Source organism: Propithecus coquereli, unplaced genomic scaffold (genome assembly GCF_000956105.1).
Source record: "Propithecus coquereli isolate 6110/MARCELLA unplaced genomic scaffold, Pcoq_1.0 Scaffold83, whole genome shotgun sequence".
Taxonomy (NCBI): domain Eukaryota; kingdom Metazoa; phylum Chordata; class Mammalia; order Primates; family Indriidae; genus Propithecus; species Propithecus coquereli.
In genome coordinates this window covers 8125860-8141833 of record NW_012154507.1, presented here as the reverse complement: position 1 = coordinate 8141833, position 15974 = coordinate 8125860, and the positions used below count along the sequence as shown (strand labels likewise).

Below are 15974 nucleotides of genomic sequence, written 5' to 3'. Positions count from 1 at the left end.
GACCCAGGAACTTAATTTACATTGAGCTATGATTGTGCCACTGAAGAGAGCATCTCTATGCTAGTCAACTTTTGATAACCCAGTCACGGCATTTCTCTACCCACTCTCCAACTAGATGCTCATCTCACAGTATCTACTGCCTACAGGGTTAATAATACAGAACTCGACTTTCTGTTTCTCACTGGGCTCCAGCCATGACCTTGCTGGCCCCAAAGGCTCTATCCAGGAATTCGCTTCCCCCAGTCTCATACTTACACTTCACCTTCCTCTGAGCCCCTCAGTAAATGTCTTTCAACATCATGATTTCATCTTATACAACCAGCATCCCCATTCCTCCAAAATGACTGCTTTTCTCTGAAAATATACATTTGCACACATTGACACATCTGTATAGTTAATCACTGCTCCCTTCCACATGTGAGGATTTTCCAAGCTTTCACCTGTGAAATGTCCCCAAAGCAAGGAATACTATATAACCTCTGAGCAACTTCCTCTGCCCAGCGCAGGTGTTAGTGATAGCCTTCTTTCACAAAATCCTTTCTCAACAATCTTTAACCCAGCTCACTGTTATGAGTCAATTACTCATCAGACTATGTGTCTCAGGTTATATACTGGATGCTCCTGTATATGGCAGCCATTGCCCATAACAAAACACATGTTTTTCAAAGCATAAAAATAAAACTGCCATTTATCAGAGTTCAGCATGAATACTTTTACGTAACTGAGGGGGAAAGCCACATATTTTAAAGACAAATTCATTAAGAAACAAAAAATAATTTTTAAAAGATTTCTATAATCAATTACCTATTCCAGTCACATTAAAACACCGAACAAACTGAAATTTTTTTTAAATTTTATTTTATATACAAATAGCATGGTCTCTTTCACTTAGTGGGTGCTGCCGAACCTGGTGGGTGCCATGGAAAATCCATTCAAAGAAGATCACTTAGTCCAACTGGAAAAAAAAAAGCAGATAGGAAATGAATTATTTCAAAAAGCTTTAAAATTTCAGCTTGATTTCCCAAAAATGGGTTTGACATAGAATACTGTTTAAACTGGAAATGTGACCTACCCAAACTAACAACATGAAGATCTATGTAATTTAAATATTTACTGAATGCCTGCTACAAGCTGCCCCACAAACCTAACTACATTTTAGACTATAATTTTTAGTACTGGTATGCCCACTTCATCCCTCAAAGAAATATTTCCCAAAACAAAACACTACTACACAGCCTCCCAGTGCTTACCACAGGCTGTGTTCTTACACTGCCTGTATAGAAAGAGGCAGAGTAAAGCTACCCCATGTACACCCCAGCCCCGGCCCTGTGCCTGGCCTGTACTGTGAATGGGGGAACATGAAAGAAAGAAGAAAAAAAAAACACTACTACATAAAATAATCTTCACCAAATGCTCAGGATGGTTATTAAGTAGGTAACGATAATTACAATTAATCTTAGCCTCTGAGAAACTAGGGACACAGAGCCAGTAAGTCCATTCTCTCATCTGTGATATTCTACCTCCCACTGAGTTATGTGAATATCCACATTGTAACACCAAGCTCACAATGATGAAGTATTTGGCCAGCACTGAGCTTAAAGATACTTTCTCTGTCTCTGCCACACCAGAAATCTCTTATTAACAATTTACATCACTATACTAAACCGGCACAAAAACATCTATTTTTAACAAGTAGGTTCTCCTCAATACACTATACAAAATAATTAGGAATCGACTGGTGATTTTCCTAAAGAGCCAATATTAAATTAGTTTTCACCTTCTAGCAAACCTATTTAAATGCTTTTTAGCAGCCAAGAAAGCGTCATATAAATATTAACCTGATCAAGGTCATAAACTATTAAATGACAGACCCTTCTTTGCTGAATCCTAACAAAGCCTATCCCCAAACCTCAAGCTCATTCCAGTATATGACACTATCAAACATTTTGGGTCAGTGGTTAACACATACATTTAGTCAGAAAATGTCTATATAAATGACATGTAAAATTTAACTTAGTGGCTTCTGTAAAGTGAATAATTTTACCCAACATAACACATGGGACCTAAAACTAGCAGAGCTAAGTAAAATGGGGCTAGGCTAGAAAGGCCAAGTTTCAAGTCCTTCACCCTCCCCACTCTATTAATCTGAATGCCCAAACCCTCAACAGTGTCACCCGCTACCCACAGCCCTACCAACTAAAACAGAGGAAAAGGTCTCGCTCTAAAGCTCAGACTAAGAACTATCACCACATTCTCCGCCCACAGGCACAACATGGGAGCATGGCGTCTATGGACAGTACCTTAATGAAACCGATGTCCTTCGCGTACTGACGGAAACACTGGCGGCACATATTGAGGCCGTATTTCCGGATCAGACCGTGCCGGTTTGAGCAGACGCGGCTGTAAGAGAAGAGACAGCGTTTTTGCAGGTCGCAGAGATTACACGATTCCACGCTCAGAGGGGCACCCACCCGCACCCCGGGTCTTCCCGGACCCATCAGAGATCTGTAATGGCGGCACTAACAGCTCGGATTCGGTCTCCCCACACGCGCTGCCCGCGAGCTCCTCTAACTGAGATTTTAAGCAGCCTCGCAGTCCAAAGAAACCCCTTCCTAAAACCACAATCTATTTCTCACCAAGAGCGAGAACCCTGGCCGAATTTTCGCGGGTGGCTCCAATAGAGCTGCTGGTGACCCATCTTGCTCTCAGGAGGGCAACGAGGCAAAAGGAAGGATCTAGCGCGCACATGCGCTCTTCAAATTTTCAGGACACAGTTTACCCAGAATGCCGTGTGACGCGTGCGCAATGTGGCAATGTTGTTCCACGGGGTGAACAGAGCGAACTACTGGAAACGTTCTAGGCCGGCACAGTTGATGACGTCACCACACCGCAGCCTCTAGTAGCGTCTCGCACTGCTACTTCAACGCCGGACGCGGTGGCGCGCGCCTGTAGTCCCAGCTACCCGGGAGGCTGAGGCAGGAGGATCGCTTGAGTCCAGGAGTTCTGGGCTGCAGTGGGCTATGCCGATCGGGTGTCCGCACTAAGTTCGGCATCAATATGGTGACCTCCCGGGAGCGGGGGACCACCAGGTTGCCTAAGGAGGGGTGAACCGGCCCAGGTCGGAAACGGAGCAGGTCAAAACTCCCGTGCTGATCAGTAGTGGGATCGCGCCTGTGAATAGCCACTGCACTCCAGCCTGGGCAACATAGCGAGACCCCGTCTCTTTTGAGAAATCAGTAAGTGAAGTTTGGAACTTCAAGAAAGGAATGGTCTTACGGACTCATGTCAACTGAATCTTTTATATTATTTTAATTAAAATTTTACACTTGGAAAAGGATTCTGCCTCAACTCACAGTGACACCTACTGGAAGAAACTTACAAAACAACCTAAATCAGCTGCAGTAATTACAAGCTAACGGTAGGAGTTGCCTTCTATTTTGTTAAACAGAATGCGTTTTCAAATTTATTTTTTAAATTGACACACTTCAAGAAATACAGCTACACCATTCCAGAAAGAAAGGAAAAAAACGATTGGAGGTTCTTTGGCCATTAGTGTATTTGATACTTAAATGTAGTTCGCTGAATTTAAAATGATAAAAATAAAACAGTGAGAAACAAGTAATGTGTAGGATGTGTTGCTTTGACCAGAAAATTTGATGACAAAACAGCAAATGAAAATCGAATGCCAAAAACCAAATCTCTGCTGAAAAATGTCCAGATGCCACATGGTCATTTAGAATGCCTCTAGATAAACCTAAAATTGTACATGGCTCTTAAAGTTTTAATTAGATTTATGAAATATTAGCACAAGGTGCAATAATTCAGGAAAATTTAACACATAAATTCTTCTATTAGAACTGAAATACAACACTTTTAGGTATGTTATTTCAGGCTTCTGGTGAAGTCCCCCTACCCAATCATTAAGTTAGGCACTGTGTGATATGATTAAAGAAGAAAGGGAGTCAGAGATTTAAAAACCAGATATGACTTGATCTCTGCCCTCAAAATTTGATTATTTAGGGTGGAGAACAGGATTATCTCCCAGAGCTCTTTCTTCCAGTTTCAACTTTCATGCCCAGACAATATGATTACAACTAAGTAAGCAGAATATTCTGTATTCAATGATGGATGTGCTTATGAAGTATGAGAGTAAATAGAAATTAATTTTAAATTGAGGTACAGTTGAGGGAACTTTGAGTATAAATCTTATTTTTCAATTTAAGTACATTGGAATAATTTTCATGTTAAGGCTATTATTCAAGATGTCTCCCATTTTCTTCCTCAAATTATTCTTAGACTGATCTGTGATCATATATCCAGAATTTAGTCATTTAAAAACCTGCATCTCTCTTGAGTTACCTTCAAGTTCACAACCTTTAGGAATACAATTGTACTTCTTCTCTAAACTTTAAAAAATCTATTGTACCATAAACAAAGTCTAAGATATATGTTTTGCATGTCTGGCTATTACAATAATATGTAAACTTCAGTATTATCCCCCAGTTCTTTCCAGTTGGTCAGAATTAGGTCTTTAATTATTTAATTCATCCTTCAAAACAGCCCAGTGTTTAACAGTGTATATGTGTATGTATCCGTATCCATTCCAGCTAATATTAGTATTTTAATTAGCTACATGTATTTTAAAGTAAAACATAGATACATATATATATATATATATATATATATACACATACAATATATTTTTAGAAGGAAGTCTTTCTCCAACCCCAGACTCCTATTTATTTCCCCAGTCTCCCTGCCCAAACCAACAAGTTATCAGTTTTTAGAACAATGCTAAAGAAATATTCCATCTTTGCATCCACTAAAGTAGAAGTAAAAGGGGGAAAAAAAGAATTATTATTCTTTCTATCTATATATACACACACGTGTCCACATATATACACATGTATGTGTATATATGTGTATGTGTGTGTATACATATACTGGTATTTATATTTTTATATACTATTAACTATATCTCTTTTCATTTATACAACAGAAGCATACCATACTCAATGTTTCCCACAAATAAATAGCTTATAAAGCATCTTTTTTTCTTTTTTTGAGACAGAGTGTCACTCTCTTGCCTCGACTAAAGTGCCGTGGCATCAGCCTAGCTTACAGCAACCTCAAACTCCTGGGCTCAAGCGATCCTCCTGCCTCAGCCTCCAGAGTAGCTGGGACTACAGACATGCGCCACCATGCCCAGCTAATTTTTTCTATATATACTTTTAGTTGTCCAGCTAATTTCTTTCTATATTTTTTTTTAGTAGAGATGGGGTCTCACTCTTGCTCAGGCTGGTCTTGAACAATCCACCCACCTTAGCCTCCCAGAGTGCTAGGATTACAGGCATGAGCCACCACGCCTGGCCTTATAAAGCATCTTAAAAGTTATAAAAGTTCTGATGAAATACACAGCAAAACAGGGAATAAAGGTGAATTGAAACATCCTTGGGTGAACATTTCTTTGCATACTTAAATTATATCTATAGGTAGATAGACATAGATATGTAGATAATAAAGTCTATAAAATAAGATTTTATAAAAGTATGTCAATAGCTATAGATATAGATATATATAATAAAGTATGTCTATAAAATAACATTCTCAGACCAGGCACAGTACCTCATGCCTATAATCCCAGCACTTTGGGAGGCTGAGGCAGGAGGATTGCTTGAGCCCGTGAGTTCAAGGTTTCAGTGAGCTATGATTCTGCCACTCCAGCCTGGGTGACAGAGGAAGACCCTGTTTCTATGAAAATAAATAAATAAATAAACAAACAAACAATCAAACAAAATAAAATAGCATTCTGGAAATGAAGCTACTAGCCCAAAGAATATGAGCTTTTATAGATATTTATAACTTTCCCTGTAGAAATTGTATTAATAACAATTCAGACCCATACCCAGAGAGAGTACCTGCTTCCCACAAGCTCTCAACAGTATGAGTTAGCAAACTTTTTTAACTTCGTCATTAAGATAGCCTAAAAATGGTAAATGTTGTTTTAGTTTGATTTTTGATGAGGCTGAGTATATTTCCCTATGTTTATAAGCCAGACATGCACTTTTATCTGGGAACTTCTTTGAGTCCACAGCCCACTTTCTTAATGTGTTGCTGATCTGCAGTTTATCTATTTGTACTTAACATGCAAGGAAATACACCTTTGCCTCCATAATAGTTGCAAAGTTGTTTTATTCATCACTATCTCAGATTCTTATTTATTTCTTTAATTTGTTTATGACATACTTTTCCATACAAAAGTTTTAACATCTATGTATTAAAATTTATGAACTTGTTACATTACTGCTTTTAGATTTTGCATCAAAATTCTTAAAAACTTATGCTTTTTTCCTGTGATATTTTGACATTCTCAGATTTTATTTTAAATCTTGAATCCATCTAAAATTCATTTCACTGTCCCCTGTAGGAAAAAGGGAGAAATCCAGCTTTTTTTCCCCTCCCAAATGGCTAGCTAATTACCCCAACACAAGCAATATTAATTGAATGTGTGATAACTCCATTCTAGGCTCAATGCAGGCTTTTACAAATATTTGTTAAGTGAATAAGTTAAAAGCAATATTTGTTTATTCTTTCTACAAATACGCATTGAGTACCTACTGTATATAAACACTATGCTAGGCCTTGTATATAATAGTAGTGATTCAGACTCCAGGAAGCTTGCCATCTAGAGGTGAAGGTAGGCATATAAATAAGTAATCATATAGCAATATTTTGGACAGGATAACCTAAAATTCCTCTTGCTGCGAAGACCCAAATGTGATGGATGAAATATCACATGTTTTAAAATGCAGAGTTTAGCTCTGAGAAAGGGGAATCCCAAGGACCAGGTACTAAGTAGGAACTGAAAAACCACAGAGGCTGCCCTGGAGCAATTTGTCTTGCTAGGTAAAGGACGTAGATTCCAAAGGAAGCAACAGACAAACTTTTGGGCAACTATATTTAATTAAATCGTCAAGAGTGGAAATCCATGAAGGTTTTTGGGAGAAATTAAATGCAGCATCTGAGACCTGAGTTCTAGCCCTGTTTGTTCTAACACTATGAGGTCATGGGCAGATACTATAATTTTACTCTTTTAATTCCATTCCCTCTTGTGTAAAAGGAGAGAATTGAAGAAGAATATCTGTAAACTGTGTTTCAGCTCCAAAACTTTAGGATTCTATAGTAGGAGATCCTTTCATTGGACTGCAGTGTGAATGGTGGATTATTACATTACCTGTCTAACTGATATCCCCGCCTCCAGGCTTGCTCTACCTCCAATGTAATCTCTTTACTGACCACAAAAACCTTCCTGAACATGTGTGAATTTATTCCCTGCTTAAAATTTTTTAAGGATTTTCCAGAACTTTCAGGTTAAAGTCCAAAGGCCTTGGTTTAGCAAACAAGTTTTTTCATCATCTGGCTACTTCATACTCCTCTAAGGCTTCATCCAACATTTATCCCATTGTAGTGTAATTGTTGGTTTACTTGTCTCTTCTAAGCACTGTAAATTCATCTTTGCCTTCTAAGCATTTAACATAGATGCTAGCATACAATAAGAACACCATAAATATTAAATGAATGAATAAATGTATTGAAGCAAGAAGACCTGGTAAGTTTAGCAAGAGAGAAGTAACACAGCTCCGAATTGACATAGTAGTTCTAAGAATGAAAAGGTGAATATTAATTAGGAAATCATAGTGGAAACACAAGCTGATCAAAGAGTGTCATCGAAGAAAGGCAGCCCACTGCAGAGCTTTGAAAGTTGCAGATATCAGGATGAAATAACTTTTGTCAGACAAAATAGAGCCAGAAAGGCACAAAAGAGGCGGGCTTACATTTGTATGTTTGGGATAAGAACTGTTTCCAAGGACTTCCTAAAAACCCCACAAGAAATCCCTTCATGTCCTTCACACATCTCTAGCTTTGCACAGCTTGCATGTTTCAGACATATGCATATATTTCTATGACAAGGTTTATCATTATCATTCTTTAGGACTGCAGAAATTCAGATAAGATGCTCTTAAAAGAACACTTGCCCAGCAACAGCATGTCCACCAACGCACTGATGACAGTTCTGGCTTTGAGCCTCTGGAACCAATGAACTCTGTTTCTAGGAAATTTATGTGAACTTCTCCTTTTTGCCAATAAAAACTTCCCTTTACACTTCCCTCACTGGAAGCACTTGTGGCTTGCCATTCTGTGTATCCTGAATTATAATTGTTTTCCATTTCCAAATAAATTCAACATATTTGGAGATATTTTTCTCTCTTCTTTTTTTTTTGTTTTTGTTTTTGGTTGACAGAGGTCTAATGTGTAGGGTGTATATTTGTTAACTATTTAGATTTATTGATGATATTTATCATTAAAAGAAAACTACCTCCAAGATCTGGATCCAATGTGCTAAGGCAGACAAGACTACATTGTCCATAGATTGTGACCTCCTTCTGTAAGAATCTGATATGACTATGATCTTATTAGCTCAAGCCTAAGTGAGATACAAAGTGAGTAAAGTTCACTATGGACACAAATGAAGGGAAAAGTCAAGGAAATCCAATTAATTATCTGTTGAATGCGTAGTATGTGCTGGAAAGCCAGGGAAATAAAAGAAACAAAAAGTAATTTTAAGTGCAATTGGACTTTGCAAAAAGGAAGATCAAGATGTTAAAGAAGGCTTAGTGGCCGGGCGCAGTGGCTCATGCCTGTAATCCTAGCACTCTGGGAGGCCGAGGAGGGTGGATTGTTTGAGCTCAGGAGTTCGAGACCAGCCTGAGCAAGAGCAAGACCCCATCTCTACTAAAAATAGAAAGAAATTAGCTGGACAAATAAAAATATATAGGAAAAAAAAATTAGCCAGGCATGGTGGCACATGCCTGTAGTCCCAGCTACTCGGGAGGCTGAGGCAGGAGGATCGCTTGAGCCCAGGAGTTTGAGGTTGCTGTGAGCTAGGCTGACGCCACGGCACTCACTCTAGCCCGAGCAACAGAGTGAGACTCTGTCTCAAAAAAAAAAACCTGTATCCTGATTTTAAACTCCTTATGTAGTTTTATTTTCAATCAGTCTACAATGGACACTAGCTTGAGGTAATTGAGAGTAGATGAGGTCAAAGGACAGATTTTATCTGTATGGTGGTACAGAGAAAAGTGTGGATTCACAAACAGTCCACTAAGACCAAAAACTTTGGGTACACTCTAGAATGTCAGATCCAAATATTTCAACCGTTAAAACAGTGCACCAAGGGGAGGATATGGAAAAGAGCAATGAGATCTCAAAACTGATATGTTTGTTTTACTTTCATTCAAACATTATCTTATTTAACCTTATTTAATAAGATAATCTTATTTAAAATATTTTGGGAACTACATGTCTTTTTTGAGAATCTGACAATTAGGAAGATAAGTTTTTGGCAGTACATACCATTGTTCCACTCTAAAATCACCACTGAACTGTTATGTAACTTTCATATATTTAGATTATTTAACATTCAATTACTGAATCCATGCTTCAACAACCCAAGTAATGCTAAACAAAGAATTGAGGCCTTTTTTTTGTATTCTTGATTTTTGAGCATTTCTACTCTATTTAAAATTATAATGGTTTTACAAGATTTTTAGATTTTCCTAGCTCCCAACTGTACCTGGAAGTTCAGAGCACATTGAATGTACTTGTAATACTTTAGACTGGTGCCTTTTTATGTTCTTCTATATTACCCACTAGAAGAACAAAAGTAGGTAACTCCTGCAAAGTCTTTGAAAATTGTCGGGTATAGTTTTTTCTCTCCCTAGCCATGAGATTGAGATAAGGAACTGGCAGGCCTTGCTCTATAAGCAGTCAAAAGACCCAAACCAGATAAAATAGAATGTGGTGGAGAAACTAGTCCAAACCGGCTAGAACTAAGAAGGCCATAAAAACTGATCTCAGGTTACCCTCACTGCTACTTACGATGCATTAGCATACTAAAAGAAGCTCCCACCAGCACCAGGGCAGTTTACAAATGCCATGACAACTTCTAGAAGTTACCATATGTGGTTTAAAAAGAGGAGGAATCCTCGATTCCGGAAGTCCCCACCCCTTTCTCAGAAATCTTAGGAATAGTCTGTTGGGGTAGCTTAGAAATGTTAGGGTGACCTAGGGATATTGCTGGCATAAGAACCTTTGCGGATGTAACAGTCTGCATAGGTGTGGCTGTTTGCCAAATGGTAAGGACATTCCAAGGGCAGGAGGAACTGCAAACAGTTTCTCTCCGGGGGCAGAAAACTGCTCCAGGACTGCTATCCGGAACGCCCAACCTGCTTGAAAACTAGCCTGGCCCCAATCCCAAATTGATGTTCTTGTCCCCGTCGGCCGGGGAATTCCCAGCAAGTGGCGCCTCGAACAGGGACCTGAAGGCAAAAGGTTTCACCGGAGTGAAGGAAGTTTCCACTTTACTTCGCCAGGACCCGGGGAATCAAAGTCCTTTCTGCAGAGGGAGGGTAAGTGTAACCTCGGGGTTTCTATAATCGGGTAACAATGGGGCAAAATCAATCTAAATATTCTGAATATATTCAGCTTTTGCAAACTCTCTTAAAAAATTCAGGAGTGTCTGTAAAGAGGCAGAGTTTTGAGGAATTGTTTCATTTGATTGCAAAGCATTGTTATTGGTTCCCTCCTCCGGGAACTTTGAAGCTCCCACGATGGCGGCTGACTGTTCGTGCTTGCGACGGGCCCATCGACAAGGAGAAAGAATCCCTCTTTCAGTGTGGTCGTTGTGTAATTTAATTTCTCTGGCGTTAGAGCCGTTGCCATCCGATTTTGAGTCAAGGGAAGGTGATGCAGAAGATAGGCGTGAACAAGAGTTAAGTAGGGGAGAAGAAACTTCAGGTCAGGACATTGGTCCGGTCACGAAAGATGAGGATCGATGTGATTTACCTCCTGAGTCACTGAGTGAGGAAAATGATCCCTCAATTGCAGTTGCTAGTCCCCGTTATGGATCCACGGACAGATTAAGGAGGGAAATTTCAGAAAGGAAGAGCTTCCTCCACCACCTCCTTTTCCTGGATCCCATAAGTTACAACCAACTGCCCCTCTATTAGCAGATACAAATCCATTTCTGGCCCCTCCTAAAGCTCAAATTATGGTGCGGAGAGCGTGTACTGCCTTACAGGAGGGAATTAGGGGAGCCCAACTAGAGGAAGATCTTGAGGCTTATCTTTCTCCAGTAACTTTGATTAATGTTCCCCTAGATAACCAATATCCTCATGGGGGTGTACAATATGAACATAATCCCATTCCATTTAGAATTTTGAAAGAACTGAAGCAAGCTTGCATTTTCTATGGTGCTAATTCCCCTTATACCTTGGGATTTATTCAAAGCCTGGCTCAAGCAGAAAGGCTAATTCCTTGGGACTGGGATATACTTGCCCGAACTGTTCTTACATCCCCTGAATTTTTGCAATTTAAGACATGGTGGTCCAAAGGGGCTCAGCAACAAGCCACTCGAAATGCGGCCCAAAACCCACCAGTTTTGATAACAGCAGAACAGCTGAAGGGTGGAAGTGCCTGGTTTGGGATACAAGCTCAATTACAGTATACAGATCAAGCTATTGTTCAGGTTCGCTTTTGTTGTTTAAAAGCTTGGGAAAAAATAACACCATCCTTTATTGAAGTAAAACAAGACAATCATGAGCCATATGTGGAATTTATTTCTAGATTGGAGAATGTATTAACTAGAACTATTTCCCAGCCGGCCTTTCGTGAGTTGCTATTGCCAATTTTGGCTTTCGATAATGCAAATTCAGAATGCCAGTGGGCCTAGAGACCATTGAAAGCCGGTGCAGCCTCTATAGAAGAATATATTAAAGCATGCCAAGATATTGGCTCTGATGCATACAAGATGCAATTGTTAGCAGAGGCTATTAAAGGGAGAGGTCAGAAATCTCAAAAGGCTGCTACAAAATGTTTTAATTGTGGAAAACGAGGGCACATGAAAAACGAATGTCGTCAGACTCCTAAGAAAATGGATTTCAGTAATAACCAACCTATTAGTCCTTCCCCTGGATTATGTCCCCGCTGTAAAAAGGGGAGTCATTGGGCTAAGCAATGCCGTTCTAAATATCATGCTGATGGCCACCTCCTTCCCTAGTTGGGAAACAGAAACTGGGGCCTGACCCGGGGCCCTGAGAAAAACAACACGGGCAATCAGAATCTACAATACCTGGTGTGGCAGCCCCAAAGCTCCCAATCAGTGATTTATCCCCCTCCACAGCCGGAAGTGCTGCCTTAGACCTCAGATCTCCCAATAATATATTATTGATACCATCTATGGGCATTTATAGGGTACCCACTGGAGTGTTTGGGCCTATTCCCCCAGCCACAGGAGAATTGATTATAGGTAGTAGTCTGACATCAAAGGGTGTCACAGTCCATCTAGGTGTTGTTAGTGATTCGGATTATGAAGGAGAAATTTCTATCATGATGAGCTCGGCCATCCAATATCAAATACAAGCCGGAGACCACATAGCTTGTTGGGAAAATAGGCTAAGGGATGTGAAAGGTTTCGGGAGTTTTGCAGGGCTTTGCCTTGAAGGAATCTGTGGACATGTTAGCTCACAGAATAGAAGCTGCTCCCAAAATGGAGGCATTGTCAGAGGACGTTTGCAAGGCAACATTTCTTCTTTGCTGCCGGCCATTGACTTGAGCTTTTTTGCAAGGCAGAAGCTAGGTTTGGGTCCTTGGCGGAGAAGCTGATTAAAATGCCTGCCCAGCAGATAACCTGCAGCTGGAACTGTCTTAAACTTCAAGGCTATTCCTGTTTCACTCCTAACCACATGTCTCTGTATTTAGAGAAGTAGATTAGAGTAGTACATAGACTCAGTGTTCTCACTTTACACATTTTATCTTTAATTTGTACGCTCAGCTAGGTCTGTTTCTAACTTAGGGCTTAACATGTTTATCTTAGAAAAATTTTGTAACCCTGTCTATTCTTATAGACAGAATTAGGTAAGGGCACCCTAGAAACCTCAATGAATGAACTGTATACATAATTCTTTAACTAAAGACATCTATTTGCTGTAACAATAAATACTGATGTGGGATTTCACTCAGGGCCTCAAAGCTCATGGGAATGCTAGAGGACCTCTGACTCCCACAAGGAGGCTTTGGTAGCACAGGAAACTGAGTATATTGGCAGACATTTATTAATGACTAAGGACCACAAATGCAGTTAAAATTGAATGGAAAAACATTTTCTGGACTTGTTGATACTGGGGCCGATGTTCCTATAATAGCTAAAAGATTTTGGCCAACTCATTGGCCTTTACAACAGGTCCCCACAGTATTGACAGGAATCGGGACAATGACTAATATATTCCAAAGCCAAAATATTTTAAGTTGTCAGGGCCCAGATGATCAGTCTGCCACCTTGCAGCCTTATGTGGCTGATATTGCCATTAATTTATGGGGCCGTGATTTACTACAACAATGAGGAGCTTTTGTTAGTATTCCTTCTCTTTCTAAAACAGCAAAACAAATTATGCTTAATATGAATTTCAATCCTTGTCATGGCCTAGGAAAAAGAGAACAAGGAACAACAACTTTTTTAGCTCATAAAGAACATTTGGCTAAACATGGACTAGGTTATCCAAATTTGGGATAGCGGCCACTGTTGTTAAAGAGCACCACTACACTTTGCCCCTTAAATGGATCTCACAAGATCCAATATGGGTTGAACAGTGGTGACTGCTAAATCATGAAAATCTCGGTGCCTTACAATCTCTAGTTGAGGAATGGCTACAAGCAGGACATATAGAGCAGTCCACTAGTCCTTGGAATTCCCCAATATTTGTAATCAAGAAAAAATCTGGCAAATGGCGTATGTTAACAGACCTGAGAAAAATTAATTCCGGCATCCAACCTATGGGGACCCTTCAGCCAGGTCTCCCATCCCCAACTATGATTCCTAAAGATTGGCATTTATTGGTAATAGATTTAAAAGATCGTTTCTTTAATATTCCATTACAAATTCAGGATAGAGAAAAGTTTGCCTTTAACAGGCCAACTCAAAGATACCCATGGAAGGTGCTCCCTCAGGGCATGCTTTTAACAGCCCTACTTTGTGTCAACAATTTGTCAACCAACCTTTGGAGCGACTGAGAAATCATTTTCCTCATAGTTATATTATTCATTATATGGATGATATTTTATTTGTCAGCCCCTCACGACAAAATTTAGATCAATTGTATTCTGAAGCTAGGCAGTTGTTGCCTCAATGTGGTCTAATTATTGCAGAAGATAAAATTCAACAAGAACGCCTGTTTTCTTACCTAGGTTCTCCTACAGACCCAGATAAAATAGTCCCTCAGAAAGTACAAATTAGAGTAGACAAATTGCAAACTTTAAATGATTTCCAGAAACTGTTAGGAGACATTAATTGATTCAGACCTGTGTTAGGTATCCCCACTTATGGTCTAAGCAATTTATTTGATATATTAAAGGGTGACCCTGATCTGAATTGTCCTCGCAAAATGACAGAAGCGGTCAAGAAAGAATTAAATTGGATCCAATCTCACATACATAATGCTCAGTTATTTAGAGTGTATCCCATGAAGGGCATAGATTTAATTGTTTATCCTTCAGAATACTCTCCCTCTGCTACACTAATTCAAGAAGAAGGCATAGTTGAATGGATATTTTTACCACACAGACAGCAAAAGCATCTTGTTACTTATCTAGATAAAATTGGACAACTTATATTTAAGAGCCGACAACGACTTAGACAATTAAGTGTCAAGACCCTATTAAAATAGTGGTTCCTTTAACTTTTTCTCAAATTCAAATGTCATATCAGCAAAATATGGCAATTAGGTTTATTTGATTTTTGTGGGAACAATTGATAATCATTACACAAAGAACAAATTATTTCAATTGTTAAAATTAACTCAATGGATTTTACCTAAAATAGTGAAATCTGTGCCAATTCCTCAAGCTCCTACTTTCTTTACTGACTGCAGCAATACTGGTCGAGCAGGATATTCCGGACCAATAACAAAAGTATGGTCAACTCCCTTTACCTCAGCACAAAAGATAGTGTTATAGGCTGTTACTCAACTTTTGCAGGATGTCACCTCTCCACTGAATATTGTCTCAGAGTCACAATATGTTGTTCCAGTAGTTCATACTATAGAGACAATTACTATCACATCTAATGATGAAATCTCTACCTCGTTTCAACATCTACAATCAATAATTTGAGACCGCCAGTTTCCTTAATTCATTACCCATGTTAGATCTCATACTCACCTCCCAGGGCCATTGGCTGCCGGTAATGAGAAGGTAGATCAATTACTTATTGGCTCAGTTCAAGATGCTACACAATTCCATCAATTGACTCATATTAATACTAAAAGTTTAGTTCAAAAGTTTAAGATCACAACTAATCAAGCAAAACATGTTGTATCTCACTGTCCTACGTGTCAAATTTTTAATCAACCCAGACTTCCCTCTGGAGTTAATCCCAGAGGCCTTTCACCTAATGAACTTTGGCAGATGGATGTTACTCACATCCCTGAATTTGGTAAACTTGGTGTAGTATATGTTACAGTATGTAGGGACCGTCCCTGGGCAAAAATTGGCTTAAGCCCAGAGTCAGCGAAACTGGATGTGCTCTCCTTGGGGCCAGAGGACAATAGGTCCAGACACGGCCTGTTGGACAAACAGAACTATTTCTCATGACGGACGGACGGCTTTATGACAGATAACCAAGCGCCTGGGGTCTTGCAAACAAGCCAAGGCGACTCATTGTCCTGTATACGGTAATGAGATAAAGAAGTTAAGATGCAAACATCTGCTTTCATTGAGCAATCGTCTGGAAGGAATGAAAATGTGTTTTCCTCAAGGTGCCCAAGGTAGTCACGTACCAGGAAGTAGCCGCCGGACATAGAAAAAGTATATAAATAAAACGACTGGTACAAATTGGGTACTGCAGTCTTGTACGTCTTGTC

General features: G+C 39.5%; 1 protein-coding gene across 1 annotated transcript; it reads right to left on the bottom strand.

The window, feature by feature from the left end:
• Nucleotides 1–864: 864 nt before the first annotated feature.
• On the bottom strand, nt 865–2786 carry RPS29 (ribosomal protein S29). Its single transcript, XM_012663809.1, has 3 exons — nt 2637–2786; nt 2301–2400; nt 865–955 (listed from the first exon to the last, which is right to left on the bottom strand). The coding sequence occupies exons 1-3, from the start codon at nt 2696–2698 to the stop codon at nt 947–949; spliced, it is 171 nt and encodes a 56-aa protein (XP_012519263.1). The 5' UTR covers nt 2699–2786; the 3' UTR covers nt 865–946.
• Between the last annotated feature and the right edge of the window lie 13188 nt (nt 2787–15974).

Coding starts and splice junctions, on each gene's coding strand:
- RPS29 (XM_012663809.1), bottom strand. CDS start 2,698: ATGGGTCACCAGCAGCTCTATTGGAGCCACCCGCGAAAATTCGGCCAG. Junction 2,401..2,636: donor GGCCAGGGTTCTCGCTCTTG/GTGAGAAATAGA, acceptor CTTCTCTTACAG/CCGCGTCTGCTCAAACCGGC.